Below are 17,227 nucleotides of genomic sequence, written 5' to 3' on the forward strand. Positions count from 1 at the left end.
TAAAGTTAATTTCTTCACCTGGGAATTCAGCTTTAAAATTTGACTTTAAGACTTATTTTCATTGATTATGCATTTATTTGCATCTCATTTTAATACTGTTAACATTTAAGAAGATACATCTTTTGTTTCTGATTTCTTTAAAATTTTTTCCCTATTAACTTTTCCACAGATGTCAACTATTTATTCAGCCAACTGGAATTTTGAAGGGTCAGTTTAAAGAGTCAACAACATATATTTCTTGGAAGGAGGAGCTTCATAGAAGTAATGAAGTCAGGTGCATTCTGCAGTGCCCATCAACTGAAATCAACTTCCTACCATTGATAGTAAACACAGTTGCAGTTCCTGATGAATTAAGTTATATTTCTACTCATGGGGAAGATTGGGATCCAGCATACATTATTCATCTTTATCCATCTCTAATTTTAAGGAATCTGCTTCCATATTCTCTAAGATATTTACTTGAGGTATTATTCTTATATATTGTTTGGCTAATATTGTTACGTGTAGATGAAATCAGTTTTAAATAGCAGTAGTATATAAGTATGTAAGCATATATTGCCATAAGTTATTAACATAGTATAATCATCTAGTAATCTATTACTCTACTGATCTATTCCTATCTATTTACCTACTTATCTATATGCATACAATACATAGAAAATAACAATGAAATATTTTTATTTTTTGAAGATGTTTTGGGAGCTAACTGCTACTAACTTCAGTTGACACTCCTCTAAATCCATACTTCTTCAGTTACTCATGGCCCTCTTTTCTTGATGTTTTTCTTAGCTCAGTGAGAGGTAGAATAGAAGAGAATGATCTTTCCATAATATTTGTGTATATGTATGTAAAAGTGTGTATGTATATATATATCTATGTATACACACACACACATACACACACACATACACACACACACACACACACACACAGCAGCTAGGTAGTACAGCTGATAAAACGCTAGGCTTGAATTTAAGAAAACTTTAAAATCCACCATCAGATATTTACTAGTTGTGTGACTTAGGTAAGTCATTTAACCTCTTTTTTTCCCCTCAATTTTCTCAGCTATGAAATGGGGATAATAATAGCACTAAACCCTTGGCTCCTTCCCATCCCCCAAGGTTGTTGTTAGGATCAAATGAGATAATGTGTGTAAAATTCTCAGCCCAATGTCTGGCACATAGTAGGCACCATAGAAATCTTAGCAGCTATTATTGTTATTGTTCTTATGTGTGTATATAAATGTTTACACATGTTTTATATACAAAACCTATACACTTCACTATATTGTAGCCTTAGGTTTTTTTAATTGCATTGTAAGTTTTAGAGCACCAACTTATTTATTATCTCATGTTATCCTTAATATAATAAGCAAAGTTAATAGAGTTATTATTATAATAACTCTTTGGTAATATAGAAAACTAAGGTGTTGTTAAATAAAATGATATATCTTAAGTTATACATTTGTTGTAGTTAGTGAAAGAGAATTACAACTTAACTACCTTATTATCAGTTCTTTATTCTTGCTGTCTGCTTATTATTCTTCCTTTAGCAAAATAGCTAAGGGTCAACAATAAATGCTTAGTATATAATTAGCCAAAACTGTTTTCTTTTTAGGGAACTGCAGATACTCATGAACTATCAGAAGGTAGTACTGCCGATGTTCTTTATTCAAGAATAAATGGAGAAATTATGGAATTAGTTTTGATGAAGTACCAAGGCAAAAACTGGAATGGACATTTTCGTATACAAGATACACTGCCTGAATTCTTTCTTGTGTGTTTTACATCGGACTCCACAGAAGTGATGACAGTAGACTTATCAATACATGTTAGGAGAATTGGTAGCCGTATGATACTGTCTGTTTTTAGTCCCTACTGGCTCATCAATAAAACTTCTCGTGTTCTTCAGTATCGTGCAGAAGATATACATGTGAAGCATCCAGCTGATTATAGGGACATTATTTTATTTTCTTTCAAGAAGAAGAACATTTTTAGTAAAAATAAGGTATGTTTTCATTAATGTTAGAGATTATAATAGTTACATTCTCACTTATAACATAGACATTTAGAGAATTACTTAGCCTCCCAATCTTATGCTTACCGGCAGGTCTGTACCCCATAGTAAGCTGGGAATCATACCATTAAGAGCCAGCGTAGATTGTCAGAGAAGCTTTTTTTTTTAAAAAATTCAATATCCCACAGAGCTTCCAAGGTTAAAGTATTTTGATTTAAGAAATCACAGAGATTAGCTGTACCAGATCTAAAACTATATTATAAAGCAGCAGTTACCAAAACCATTTGGCATTGGCTAAGAAATGGACTAGTTCATCAGTGGAATAGGTTAGGTTCAAAGGACAAAATAGTCAAAAATTTTAATAATATAGTGTTTGACAGACCCAAAGACCCCAGCTTTCGGGATAAGAATTCACTGTTTGACATAAACTACTGGGAAAATTGGAAATTAGTATGGCAGAAACTAGGCATTGACCTACACTTAACACCGTACACCAAGATAAGGTCAAAATGGGTTCGTAACCTAGGCATAAAGAATGAGATTATAACTAAATTAGAATAACATAAGATAGTTTACCTCTCAGACCTGTGGAGGAGGAAGGAATTTGTGACCAAAGAAGAACTTGAGATCATTATTGATCACAAAATAGAAAATTTTGATTATATCAAATTGAAAAGCTTTTGTACAAACAAAACTAATGCAGACAAAATTAGAAGGGAAACAATAAACTGGGAAAACATTTTTATAGTCAAAGGTTCTGATAAAGGCTTCATTTCTAAGATATATAGAGAATTGATTCTGATTTATAAGAAATCAAGCCATTTTCCAATTGATAAATGGTCAAAGGATATGAACAAATTTCAGTTGAAGAAATTGAAACTATTTCTAGCCTTACAAAAAGATACTCCAAGTCATTATTAATCAGAGAAATGCAAATTAAGACACCTCTCAGATACACTACACACCTATCAGATGTCAGATTGGCTAGAATGACAGGGAAAGATAATGTGAAATGTTGGAGGGGATGTGGGAAAACTGGGACACTGATGCATTGTTAGTGGAATTATGAATACATCCAGCTATTCTGGAGAGCAATTTGGAACTATGCTCAGAAAATTATCAAACTGTGATACCCTTTGATCCAGCAGTGTTACTACTGGGCTTATATCCCAAAGAGGTCTTAAAGAAGGGAAAGGGACCTGTATGTGCAAGAATGTTTGTGACAGCCCTGTTCGTAGTGTCCAGAAACTGAAAACTGAATGGATGTCCATCAATTGGAGAATGGCTGAATAAATTGTGGCATAAGAATATTATGGAATATTATTGTTCTGTAATAAATGACCAGCAGGATGAATACAGAGAGGCTTGGAGAGACTTACATGAACTGATGCTAAGTGAAATGAGCAGAACCAGGAGATCATTATATACTTCAGCAACAATACTATATGATGATCAGTTCTGATGGACATGGCTCTCTTCAACAGTGAGATGAACCAAAACAGTTCCATTTGTTCAATAATGAATAGAACCAGTTATACCCAGCAAAAGAACTCTGGGAAATGAGTGTGATCCACTACATAGCATTTCTAATCTTTTTTTTTTTTTTTGTCCACCTGCATTTTTGATTTTCTTCACAGGTTAAATATATATTATTTCAAAGTCCAATTCTCCTACTGCATCAAAATAATTGTATGGATATGTATACATATATTGTATTTAACATATACTTTAATATATTTAACATGTATTGGTCTACCTGCCATCTGGGGGAGGGGATGGGGGGAAGGAGGGGAAAAATTGGAATAAAAGGTTTTACAGTTGTCAATGCTGAAAAATTACCCATGCGTATATCTTATAAATAAAAAGTTATAATAAAGAAAGATTATACAATAAAAAAATAAATAAATGATTGAATTAAAAAAAAAAAGTCACAGGGATGATGACTAAAACCATAGGATGATTATGAGAGTGCTAATTGGATTATCATTCCTAGATCAAGAAATTAAAAATAGAAAGGAATGTTTATGGGAAAGATGAGGATTTCAGAAAGCTTGCCTGGAAGATGTTTGTATAGTGTCTGCTTGTAATCTCATTGATTGGCCAAGCAAAGCAAACCTTTTCCCTTTTTCATAGGACATATCTTTCATATCTTCCACAGGTCTTCTCTTTCCTAGTTCCTTCATTTAATCCATGTAAAAGATGTCAAGATCCTTTGCTAGGTAGGCGCTCTTAGATTTATCAGGTTCTCAAAGTGTATTAGTAATCAAATGTAATGTTCCAGATATGAATTTGCCAGGGCTGAATCCAGCCTTTCTCGTCTATACTTCTCTTATAATGCAATCTAAGATGTCATTAACTTTTTTGACTCTCATATCATAATATCAATTGAGACTGAGATTATAGCCTACTAAAACCCTGATTTTTTTTTGAATTTTCCATCTAGTTATATCATCCCATATTGTATTAGTGAATTTGAATTTTTGAACCAAATGTAAGACTATAGTTTTCCCTATTAAATTTAATCTCTTTGGCATTGGCACAATGATATAGTAGTCAATATCTTTTTGGATCCTCTTCTCTAATGCATTAACTATGCTTTTGAGATTTGTGTCATCTGCAAAAGTATACTTTATATTCTTTTATCCAAAACATTATTAATTAATTAATTTATTTATTCGCTTGCTCATTTATTTATTTTTATTATTGCTTTTTATTTACAAAACATATGCATGGGTAGTTTTTCATCATTGACCCTTGTGAAACTTTCTGTTCTACTTTTCCCCTCCTTCCACCTCTCCTCCTAGATGGCAGGCAGTCCAATGTATATTAAATATGTTAAAGTATATGTTAAATAAAATATGTGTATACATGTTTATATAGTTATCTTGCTGCACAAGAAAAATTGGATTTAGAAAGAATGTAAAAATAACATGTAAAGGAAAATAAAAATGCAAGCAAATAATAACAGAGTGGAAATTCTATGTTATGATGTGATGGGAAACACTCATTTCCCATCGTTCTCTCTCTGGGTGTAGCTGGTTCTCTTCATTATTGAACCATTGGAACTGATTTGAATCATCTCATTGTTGAAAAGAGCTATGTCCATCAGAATTGATCATCATACAGTATTGCAGTTGAAGTATATAATGATCTCCTGGTCCTTCTCATTTCACTCAGCATCAGTTCCTGTAAGCCTCTCCAGGCCTTTCTGAAATCATCCTGCTGGTCATTTCTTACAGAATAATAATATTCCATAACATTCATATACCACAGTTTATTCAGCCATTCTCCAGTTGATGGGCATCCATTTATTTTCTAGTTTCTAGCCACTACAAACAGGGCTGCCACAAATATTTTGGCACATATAGGTCCCTTTCCCTTTTTTAGTATTTCTTTGGGATATAAACCCAGTAGTAACACTCCTGGATCAAAGAGTATGCACAGTTTGCTAACTTTTTGAGCACAATTCCGAATTGGTCTCCAGAATGGTTGGATTCATTCACAATAACACCAACAATGTAGCAGTGTCCCAGTTTTCCCACATCCCCTCCAATATTCAGCATTATCTTTTCCTGTCATCGTAGCCAACTGAGAGATGTGTAGTGATATCTCAGAGTTGTTTTAATTTGCATTTCTCTGATTAATAATGATTTAGCACATCTTTTCATATGACTAGAAATACTTTTTAGCTTGATATAATCAAAATTTTCTATTTTGTGATCAATAATAATCTCTAGTTCTTCTTTGGTCACAAATTCCTTCCTCCTTCACAGTCTGAGAGGTAAACTATCCTGTGTTCTTCTAATTTATTTATAATCTCATTCTTTATGCTCAGATCATAGAACCATTTTGACCTTATCTTGGTGTACGGTGTTAAGTGTGGGTCATTATTTGATATTTTAAACAGCAGAGAGCCAGTTATAGATCTTTGTGTACTCCCTTTGTAACTTTCTTCAAAGTAGGCCCCAGATTATTAATAAATATTCTTTGTGATCCAGCCATTCAACCAGTTCCAAATCCATTTCGTTACTTTAATCCACATCTTTCCATCTTCTTCACAAGAACACGTCTGATACCTTGGGAAGACCTTGGTCAAACCATCTAAAGTTGAGTGTAGGATCCTCCTGTGAAAACTGAGTTAGCACTCTGGATACTTTAGAATCAGCTGGAGTCAGGATAAGCAAAAGTTCTTTGTCTTTAGGGGTAGAAGTGAAGGAATGGACACAGGATCTCCACGACCTTCCTTCTTCTCCTCTACCGCCAAAGTGACTTTGGCTTGTCTTACTCCACCCCCTAGTCTCTCCTACAATTCTCTGTATACACTAAAAGATCGAACCAGCACAGAATAGTGGGAAGGGTTATTTTTCAAGCATAGGCTAAAATAGAGCATTGTCCAATCAGTAATTAGCCTTAAGTGCTCGGTGATCTGACCCCAGTGCATTAACTCAGAGTTTCAGCCCTTTATACCCTCCCTCCAGGAACTGTTCTCCTGCCTCCAAATTTGGCATGTACAAATCTGAAAACTTGGTCTTGATGGTATGATCACTAATCTTATAAATTCTGAGGATAGTCTGAGGGTCTACTTTTTTCTTTTTATTTATAATAATAATTATTTTTTTTCTTTTGGCAAAAGTCTGCCATTCTTCCCTTCCATTCCAAGCCTCCTTCCCCTGTCCCTGTTACAAATATGTGTAGTCAAGCATTGACCATGTCCAAAAAAAAAATCTTTCATTTTTCACTCCAAGTTCATTGAGTCTGTCAGGTATCATATTTACTCATTAATCCTCCAAACCATGTTTGGATGTAGGCTGATCATAGTCTTTAATTCTTTGAAAGTTGTTTGTCTTTACCATGTTATGTCACTATAAATTGTTCTCCTGGTTTTTTTTCCCTTCACTTTGCTCATTTCATACAAGTTTTTTTCACGTTTCATCGAAAACATTCTTTTACAGTTTCTTTCATAGCACAACTTAGATGCTGAACTTGTTTAATTATTATTTATTTTGTAAGCAAAATCTCAAATTCATTTTCTTTGCCACTTCTAAAAAGACCTGTGGATATTTTTGTCATGTTTAGAGGGTTTTTTTTTTTTTATTTGGGATTAAGTCCTACGTTAATCTGCCCTTCCTTCAATTGTCTCTTTTCCCCTTTCCTCCTATTCTCTTTGTATCTGAGTCTGTTCATGTTGCATGTATGCGCATATGGGTACAAATGTGCACCCATATGTATATTCCGGCTCACATGTATGCGCGTGCATGTGCATTTCCTTTGGCCAGTTCAGATGAGAATTAGGCTCATGCCAATACCGCCCTTCCTGTCTTGCCCTTGTTTACATCATCTGTGTGATATTATTTTCCCTAAAATCACTCTCTCTTCTTCCTACTCCCTGCCCTGTGTCCCAAGGTGTTCCTCTTTCCCTATTTTTTCCATTCGTCTTCTAAGATCATAAAGACATAATAGAACCTCTCCCATACTTCATCTAATTAGACTTTCTCTTTGGTTCCAATAATAGTGTTCAGAATGGACATATGTAACATCTCCCTATATTTGAATGTTGGCAGTTTGTATGTTTGTGTTAATGACCTTTTTGTTTTTTTCTTGACTGATTTTGTGTGTTTTTTTTAAAAAAAATGTTTCTTGTAGAGATTTTATTATCTAATCTGTCACTCTTTAATTTTATTTGATTTTTAAATACATTTTTCATTCAAAGTCATAAATTTGGTATGTTTTCCCCCTGCCTGTCTCTAAAATTATTTTTTCCCTAAGTTTTTTTTTCTTCCATTGTAAACACAATAGTATATTTCTTCTTTAATTTTTTTTAAGGTAACCCTGTTCTCACTGGGTTTTTTTTTTTCTGCTCTGATACCCTCTTTTTGTTATCATTTTTTTTCCAAGGCTTTGTTTATTTGTTCCTTTTTTCCTGTTGTTTTTTGGTTATAGATTTCCCCCCTCTTTTATCTTCTCAGTCAGGTAGATCCCCCCCTTCCTTTCATTTGTTTCAGATAGTACTATTCATTAGCTTTTTATAATTTTTTATTTTTTTTCCACCCCTTTCCTAGAAGGATCTCTTTCACTTTATTCATTGTTCATCTTTTCTTTCTGTTTACTCTAGACCCTCATTCCATTGTTAGATTCATGATTGTTACAATCGTCTGGTCTCTTGTCTTTTCTCTGTATTCTTTATATAATCAAAGTGTTCAAGACATTCATTCTAGGCTCTCCCCTCTTAGATGCCATTGCTTTGTTGGATTTACCTTATGAATTCCACTTTTCCATTGTGCCTCACTGTCAGAAGTGTCAGTTATTGCAAGTGTCAGAGGGGATATTGCTCCATGGTAGAGTTCTTCGCTCTCCCAGACATTGATCTATGCTCTCCCAGACATTGATCTACCCTCTCCCTAATTTATTTTCCCCCCTACCTTTGCTTGAGAATTTTATTGTGCTTGTGTTTTACTCCTTGAGGTACCAGTTGCTCCCCAGGGGTTCCAACTCCTCCTTTCTCAAGAAATATTTTTTCAGTTTTTCAGATTTTTTTTAATATCCAAATTTCTGTCTTATTCATTTTTAAGCTCCTCATTTCCCTTTATTCATAGGAGCATTCATTACTTGAACCCTTTCTTAACTCTCAAATGAGGCCTTCTTTTTTTTTCTCCTTTTTTAAAACATGTTTTTTTATTCTATTCATTATTTTTGCTGTATAGGACATAAATTCTGCTCTCGTAATTTTCATTTCTCTTTCAAACTGCTTAAAACAATGTGTAGTGTTGTTCCACATTCTCCACAAATTCCAGAATTCTCTTGTCTCATAAAATGTTTACTTCTTTTCCTTCATTTTGCACTTTTCATAAAGGCCTGAATTTGTTTACTACATCTGGAAGTTATATTTCCTTCTATTGTCACTATTTTTCCAGATAACTTATCTACTTTTAAGACCTTGAGATTACTTTTCCCTGAAATTTTTGGTAATTTCAGTCACTCCCCCCATCTTCACCAATTTCTTATTTTCTTCATCATTTGCTTCCTGACTCCTTCCCCTCTGATTGTGCTTTCCTAAGGTTCTGCATCTCCTCCCATGCTGGGTAACTCATGGTTCACCAACCTTGGTCTTTATGCCAACTGACTTTGGATGTAGTTATGTGGCACAAGGTTTTCAGAAACATTTAACATGTTTGACTTTTATCATCATGCCAGCCTTATAAATAGGTTTTAGTTATCAGTTAAATTTACATCATTTTTTATATCATCATTTACATCATTTATAGATGAGGAATTGAAGTTTAGAAGTTTTCTGTTATTTTTCTGAGTTAGAGAATTTCCCACTGCCCAAGGTTATTTGATTCTTTTGTCTATTTTTCTATATGGCCTAGTTCGATAACTTCACAGAATTCTGGGGTAACAAGGAAAATGCTTAATAAGTATTTCACCAACTAAAACTGATGCAATATCAACTAATTTTTAAATAATGATATATATTCTCTGGTGCAGGTACAATTAAGAATTTCAACTAGCGTCTGGTCCAGTAGTTTTTCATTGGACACAGTAGGAAGTTATGGTTGTGTAAAATGTCCTGCCAATAATATGGAATATCTGGTAAGATGCTACATGTTTTTATTAATTTTATCTTCTCTTCACATTTACAAAAAATGGTAGTAATCCACTGTACCTGATAGTATTTTCCAAACTTGATATCTGGATAATCAGTATTTTATGTGGATTACTTTATTCTCTGGACATGTCTTTGTCTCCAAGTCATTGGCTACACTGGTCAATTTTTAGAATATTGTGATTGAACTGTTCTTATACTCATTTAAACTGATTTTTATTTGATGTTTGAAATTCCTTCAATTTTTTGCTATAGTGATATGGTGTTAGAAAAGGCAAATACTATCTTTAATTTTTACTAAATTTATTCACAGAGTTGGCTGTATAAATAAGATGTATCAAAATTAGCAACTAATTTGATATTGCATTGAAATTTCATAATTAAAAATGGTAATATTATATTGTCTTGTGTCATGGTTTTTATAAATATTCAAAAATTATATATTTATTTATGTTTATTTTAAATATATCTTAAATATATTTAAAATATTTAAATCATATTTAATATATTTTTAAATTATTTTAATTTATATTTAAAATAATATATTTTATTTATATTTAAAATTATGTTTAAATTTTTATATTTAAAAATTAAGTAATATAGTTCAAAAATTATTTATAGCTATACTTATGCACTCGTTTGCTATTGATGCATTAGGGAAATTATACCTTTTTAATTGACTGCCAGTGATGTCAGAGAGAAAGGACAATATTTTGGATGTTCAATTTAAATGCTTAATTTAATACTTAATTTAAAAATATTTTCAGCGTTAAAATGATAATAGCCATGAAAAATTTTAAATAATCTTAATTTGAATTCTAAGGTGTCTTTTTTTTTGTTGGTATTTAACTAAAAAAGGTGGGGTGAAGCATAGTACTAACTTATTTTCTTTCCTAGGTTGGAGTTAGCATCAAAATGAGCAGTTTTAATCTAACAAGGATAGTTACACTGACTCCTTTCTTTACTATTGCCAATAAGTCTTCAATGGAATTGGAAGTTGGAGAAATTGCACCTGATGGCTCATTACCAACAAATAAATGGAACTATATAGCCTCTTCTGAGGTAAAATATTTCATTAATATTATTATAAATGATTTTTCTAATAAATGATGGTATGTATGTAGGAAATGCATTTGTAATGTAATTGTCTAGGAAATACCTTTCTCTTTGTCCTTCTGAGAAACACAATGGCACTGTCTTTACAGATTTCTATATAAAGTCCAACAGCTTTGGAAAGGTTTTTTTCTTTTTATATTATAAAAATGTATATTATTCATAGATAAGACATATTGATAATATTCACTCACAATACAACTTAACCAGATATTGAAGGAACAAATATTGAACACTTTCTGCACTCTATAGATGCAGTAGAAGAAGTCATGTCTGCATTCCCATTAAGGTGATAAGACTTCCACACATGAAACACCTCAGCAGTACAGTAATGTTATAAAAACTATTAAGATATGAAGTATAAAATGGTCAGAGCATTCTAGGCCCTCTTATTTTGCAGAAACTTTGAAACTCAGAGAAATAAAGAAACTCATCAAGAATAATAAAGTTCAGTGGAATTCAAAGAAGGAAAAAAATCACTGTGGGTTGGAATGGCTGGAAAAAGGGAGATCATGACCTGAACCTGGAAGGAGGAGAGGAGGATTTGGAGATGAAAGTAATAGTTTGTGTTGTTTGAATATTAGGAAAAATAAAGCTAAGAATTAGTGTAGGCCTTGGTATTTTGGGAAAAATAAGTCAACATTAAGAAACAGATTTATAGAGGGAGGAGAAAGAAGAAAGAGAAGTTTATGTAATAACCTTGTTACTAAAAGGAATAGCAGTTCATTCATAATAGATTTTCAGTTTCATGTGTAATCATCTTTTTTTTTTTTTATTATGCCATGTTATAGAAATGCTTGTTTTATTCCATAACATAAAAATAAAATGAACAAAAAATATTATATTTTTGGGGAAAGATAATGAATTCTATTTGGGACATGTTGAATTTGAGATGTCTCTGGGACATACCGTTTGAGATGTCCAATAGGTGTTTGATGATGTGGTGATCTCTAGTTAAATGAAATTTGGAGAGAGATATCTAGAATCATCTGCAGTGAGTTGATATGATCATTAAGTTACATAGAATAGACAGAAAAGAAAAGAGGATCAATGACAGTAGGGAAGGAGACATTCAGATTTAGTGGGCATGACGCAGATAAGATTTAGCAAAAGATCTTGATAGGGAGCAGACAGGGAGGAGAAGTAGGAGTGTCACCAAAACAGTCTATTAAAGAATAAGTCCAGGAAAAAAAAAAAGCATATTAAAAGTATCATGCTTCATGGAGTTCAAAATAGATTAGAATTAAAATAAGGACATTGCATGTTCAGATAATATATGATTGATAACTTTGGAGAAAGGATTTTCTTTTAAATCATGAGCTTTTAGAGGGTTTAGAAGAAAGTAAGAGAAGAAATAAAGGCACCAAATGTAGATTGCTTTCTTTAGGTGTTTTGAGATTGGGCAGAGAGATCTCAAGTGACAGCTAGTAGGGTGGTCATTGTTTTGATCAAATGAGGATTTTTTTAAGCATATGTAGACATATGGGTGTATTTGTATGTAGTGGGTTAGGAGCTAGTAGATAGAGATTTAAGATAAAACAGACAGTAGTGATAATAGTAGGGTGATCTGCTGAAAATGGAAATCAAGATATGTACAGAAAGCTTGGCTTTGGCAAGGAAATAAGATAAATTAGTCTTAGAACTTCAGGGACTATCTAGTGATGCAAGAATTCCTCTCCAAATTATTATCCAAAAGTTGTTATCATATCTTTTCTTTTTTTCTTTTTTTTTTTTTTTAATTAAAGCTTTTTATTTTTCAAAACGTATGCATGGACAATTCTTCATATTAGCCCCTGTAAAACCCTATGTTGCAATTTCCCCCAATTTCTCCCACACTTTCTCCTAGATGGCAAGTAGTCCAACATATGTTAAACATGTTAAAATATAGGTTAATTCCAATATATGCATACATATTTATACAATTATCATGTTGCACAAGAAAAGAAGAGAAGCAAAATAAAATGCAAGCAAACAACAACAGAAAGAGTGAGAATGTTATGTTGTGTTCCACACTCTGTTCCCATGGTTCTCTCTGGGTGTAGATGGCTCTCTTCATCACTGAACAAGTGAAACTGGTTTGAATCATCTCATTGTTGAAGAGAGCCACGTCCATCAGAATTGACTGTCATATAGTCTTGTTGTTGCTGTGTGCATTGATCTCCTGGCTCTGCTCATTTCACTCAGCATCACTTCATGTAAGTCTCTCCAGGCCTCTCTGAAATCATTCTGTTGGTCATTTCTTACAGAGCAATAATATTCCAAACATTCATATACCACAATTTATTCAGCCATTCTCCAATTGATGGGCATTTACTCAGTTTCCAGTTTCTTGCCACTACAAAGAGGGCTGCCACAAACATTTTTGCACATATGGGTCCTTTTCACTCCTTTAAGGTCTCTTTGGGATATAAGCCCAGTAGTAACACTGCTGGATCAAAGGGTATGCACAGTTTGATAAGTTTTTGAGTATAATTCCAAACTGCTCTCCAGAATGGTTGAATCAGTTCATAGTTCCACCAACAATGTATTAGTATCCCAGTTTTCCTGCATCCCCTTCAACATTTATCATTATCTTTTCCTGTCATCAAGTTTTATTTTGGTTCAGTTGTGATTTTGGAGATATACAAAGTTTTAGAAAACTAATATAGCTTTTTTAAGACTAAAATGTTGGGTGTACAGACTAATAGGCATCTTTTATATTTTCAGTGTCTTCCATTTTGGCCTGAAAATTTGTCAGGCAAACTTTGTGTGCGTGTGGTGGGCTGTGAAGGATCCTCCAAGCCATTCTTTTATAATCAACAAGATAATGGCACATTATTGAGCTTAGAAGAACTGGTAAGTTTTGACTTATTGTCAGATTGTCATCATTTTAAAAATTTCTTCAAAGATAGTCTAGTGTGCTACTTTAAAAAATTTACTTGTATTCATTTTATGAAAATCTCATGGAATAGTAGTGAATAAATTAGAATCTGACAGGTATTTGGGAAAAGGAAATTTTTATTTCAGAGCAAATGGTAAACGTTTTTTCCTTGAAAACTTTTTTTGAATTTATATTGGATTAATTTTAATCATTTCTCATTCTTTCCTTCCCAATAATAGAATGGAGGTATTTTGGTAGATGTAAACCTTGCTGAACATTCAACTGTGATAACCTTTTCTGATTATCATGAAGGATCTGCACCTGCCCTAATCATTAACCAAACACCGTGGGACATTCTTCAATATAAACAAAGGTATGTAAAGAGTTAATGGGAAATACACATTTCTTATAGCTGTATATATATTTCCTTTTACAAATTAAACCTATTTATTTAAACATTTCTCTTCCTTTTCTTTCATTATCTGTTGAGTGAACATAGTGAGAATATTATATTCTTGTTATATCTGATATCAGGTTGAATAATAATACTAAATAAATGATATAATAGGAATTATTTAAAAAGCCTTAAAATGGAGAATTAACTTGTAGTTTGAATTAATAGTACACATTTTATGTTTCTCCATTTTCATTTTTATCATTTTTCCTTTTTACTCTGTCATTTGTACTTTAGTGGATCACAGGAAGAAATGGTTTTACTACCCAGACAAGTACGACTCTTTGCTTGGGCAGATCCTACTGGCACCAAAAAAATAACATGGAGATATGCAGAAAATGTGGGAGAACATGACCTGTTAAAGGTATGACTTTAAAAGATATGTATGCTATTAAATGTAACCATTTTTGGATGTGAGGAAATTGAATAGGGTGACTATACAAAGGCTTTATTTGCCATTTGATACTATGTGAATGACTTTATATGAAGATTTCCATCTAGTCTATTCACAAGCATTCATTGTATACTAAGGTTAACAGTATGTTGGAAATAGAAGGAAAAAAATGATAATTTAGCCTTTTAGTTTTATGTCTACAGATTAAGATAAAGAGTAATTTGAGGTGGAGTTGGTGGGTTAGAGATACTTTTAAAGACTAAGTGAAAAAAAAAATTTGGTGAAATATAAATGTATGTGATATAAGTATATTCCAAAGGCCCTTTCATTTACTTTGCATGAATTCTTAAAATGTATTGAAACTTCCTTCAAAATTGAATTAGTTTAAGGGTCTAAGTCTTAGGCAGTTGTCAATGACCAACAGCAACAAAGGAAAACTTTAGTTTACTCAAGACTATATCTGAGACTTCCAGCCAAGATGGCGGAGAGGACGTACACATCTATTTAAGCTCTGTGGTTTCTCTCAGAATTTATTTCATGACAAGCCTGGGAATTAATGCTTGACTGAAAAAAACAAACAAACAAACAAACCATAAATAATTACCAAGAGAAGGCATCCTTGAAATTCACCAGAAAAGATCTGTTTTTGCTTGAGGGCGGGGAGGGTTTTAGATCCAGCACTTTAGCCAGCCACAGCTGAGCAGACCTGAGGGGGGTGGGGTGTGATCTCAGCCATCTCTGCAGGGAGAGCTTTACTACAGTATTGCATACTTTGCCCTGGTAGCAAGCCACTAGACAAGCAGAGAAGCTAAAAGCACAGGGGGTGAAGACTATAACTGCAAAAAGCTAGGGAACTCTTGGGACCTGGCCACACCCACCCAGAGTGTTTCAGCATGTTCTCAGAATCTCAAGAGTTTCAGAGCACAGATGCAGTGCAGCCATTGCTGTCCTGCTAGTGCCTCACTGCTGTCCCCTCCTTTCCCCCCCAGTCTGTAGAGGAATCTCCATAATACCATCCCCCCCCCCCCCCCAAAAAAAAAAAAGCAGGCTGCATTTGTTTTTTTGCAAGTTTGTTTTCTTTGATTCTTCTCTGACAAAATGAGCAAAAAATTTAAACAGACCCTAACCATTGATAGCTTCTATATGGATAGAGAGCAGACTTTAAACCCTGAGGAGACTAAAAACAGACTGACTCCAGATGAATCCCCAAAGGAAGATATGATCTGATCTTCAACACAGAAGACTCTCCTAAAAGAAATTAAAAAGGCTTTCACAAGAGAGCTAGAAGAAAAGTGGGAAAAGGAAAGGGAAGCTTGGCAAGAGAGTCTGGATAAGTCTTCCCACTCACTTAAAGATAGAGTGGATAAAGAAATCAAATCCTTGAAAAACAGAATTAGTGAACTGGAAAAAGAAAATAGCTCTCTAAAAAATAAAATTGGTGAAATGGAAAAAATTCCATGGAACAAAACATCTCACTTAAAAATTCAATTGGGCAATTAGAAAAAGATATTAAAAAAAGTGAGTGAAGAAAATACTTCACTGAAAATCAGAATCGAACAAATGGAATTGAATGACTTGAGGAGACTCCAAGAATCAGTCAAGCAAAACCAAAAAAAAAAAAAAATAATGGGAAAAAATGTCAAATATCTTCTTGGAAAAACAATAGACCTGGAAAATAGATCTAGGAGAGACAATCTGAGAATTATTGGACTCCCTGAAAAATAAGATGGAAAAAAGAGCCTGAACTATTTTTCGGAAATTATCAAAAAATTGCCCATAAGTTATAGAAACAGAGGGTAAAATAGAAATTGAAAGAATTCATTGATCACCTACCGAAAGGAACCCTAAAATCAAAACACCAAGAAATATAGTGGCCAAAGTCCAGAACTATCACCCAAAGGAAAAAATAATAAAAGCTGCTAGAAAAAAATCAATTCAAATATAGAGGAGTCACAATAAGGATTACCCAGGATCTAGCAATTGTAAACAAATTATATTCTGAAAGGCTAAGGAATTGGTATGCACCAAAATAACACCCACCAAAACATCTTTTTTCCAGGGAGAAAATGGACATTCAACAAATAAGAATTTTTTTTTGATGAAAAACTGGAACTCAACAAAAGTTTGATCTATAAAATAGAACTCAAAGAAACCTAAAAAAGGTAAAAAAGAAATTTGGGAACTATATTTCTGCTATAAAGAATATAAGAATAATGCTTTGTTTTAAAACTAGAGGTGGAAAGGAAATTGTATTTGAAAAAGGGTAAAGGGAAGTTTACATCCTGAAGAGGAAAAAACTATTCTATCTGAGAGAAAGAATGGAGGGGGATGAACATAGTGTGTATCTTACTGCCATCAGAATTGGCTTAAAAAATAAAAATATTAGACATATTTGATTTATGGTGAAACTTCTCCTACCTCATTGAAAAGTGGGAGGGGAAAAGGGAAGAAATAAGGTAAGCGGAAGGGAATACAGAAATTATGAGGAAAAGGAATAAAACAGGAGGAACTCTAAGATGGGCGGAGGGATACTAAAAAAGGAGGTCTATGAGAAGGAAGTAGTGCTTACAAGTTTAATACTGGGGAGGGGGGTAAGGGAGAAGGAAGGGAGAAAAGCATAACCAGGGGTTAACAAGATGGCAAGTAATACAGAGTTCGTAATTTTAACCATAAATGTGAATGGGGTAAACTCCCCCATAAAGAGGAAGCGGTTAGCAGAATGGATTAAAAGCCAGAATCCTACAATATGTTGTTTACAGGAAACACACCTGAAGCCTGGAGAAACAC

The 17,227-nt window shown here is 33.3% G+C and overlaps 1 protein-coding gene across 4 annotated transcripts in view; it reads left to right on the forward strand.

Moving 5' to 3' along the window:
- The window catches only part of VPS13C (vacuolar protein sorting 13 homolog C), a 177,104-nt gene that overhangs the window by 114,822 nt on the left and 45,055 nt on the right, over positions 1-17,227 (forward strand). For all 4 annotated transcript variants that reach the window (XM_031955443.1, XM_031955444.1, XM_031955445.1 and 1 more), the window contains 7 exons: positions 170-464; positions 1,618-2,007; positions 9,502-9,606; positions 10,517-10,681; positions 13,439-13,567; positions 13,832-13,965; positions 14,284-14,410. In XM_031955443.1, coding sequence (XP_031811303.1) covers positions 170-464; positions 1,618-2,007; positions 9,502-9,606; positions 10,517-10,681; positions 13,439-13,567; positions 13,832-13,965; positions 14,284-14,410 — 1,345 coding nt within the window. The remainder of the gene's footprint in view (positions 1-169; positions 465-1,617; positions 2,008-9,501; positions 9,607-10,516; positions 10,682-13,438; positions 13,568-13,831; positions 13,966-14,283; positions 14,411-17,227) is intronic.

Source organism: Sarcophilus harrisii, chromosome 2, assembly GCF_902635505.1.
Source record: "Sarcophilus harrisii chromosome 2, mSarHar1.11, whole genome shotgun sequence".
Classification (NCBI taxonomy): Eukaryota; Metazoa; Chordata; class Mammalia; order Dasyuromorphia; family Dasyuridae; genus Sarcophilus; species Sarcophilus harrisii.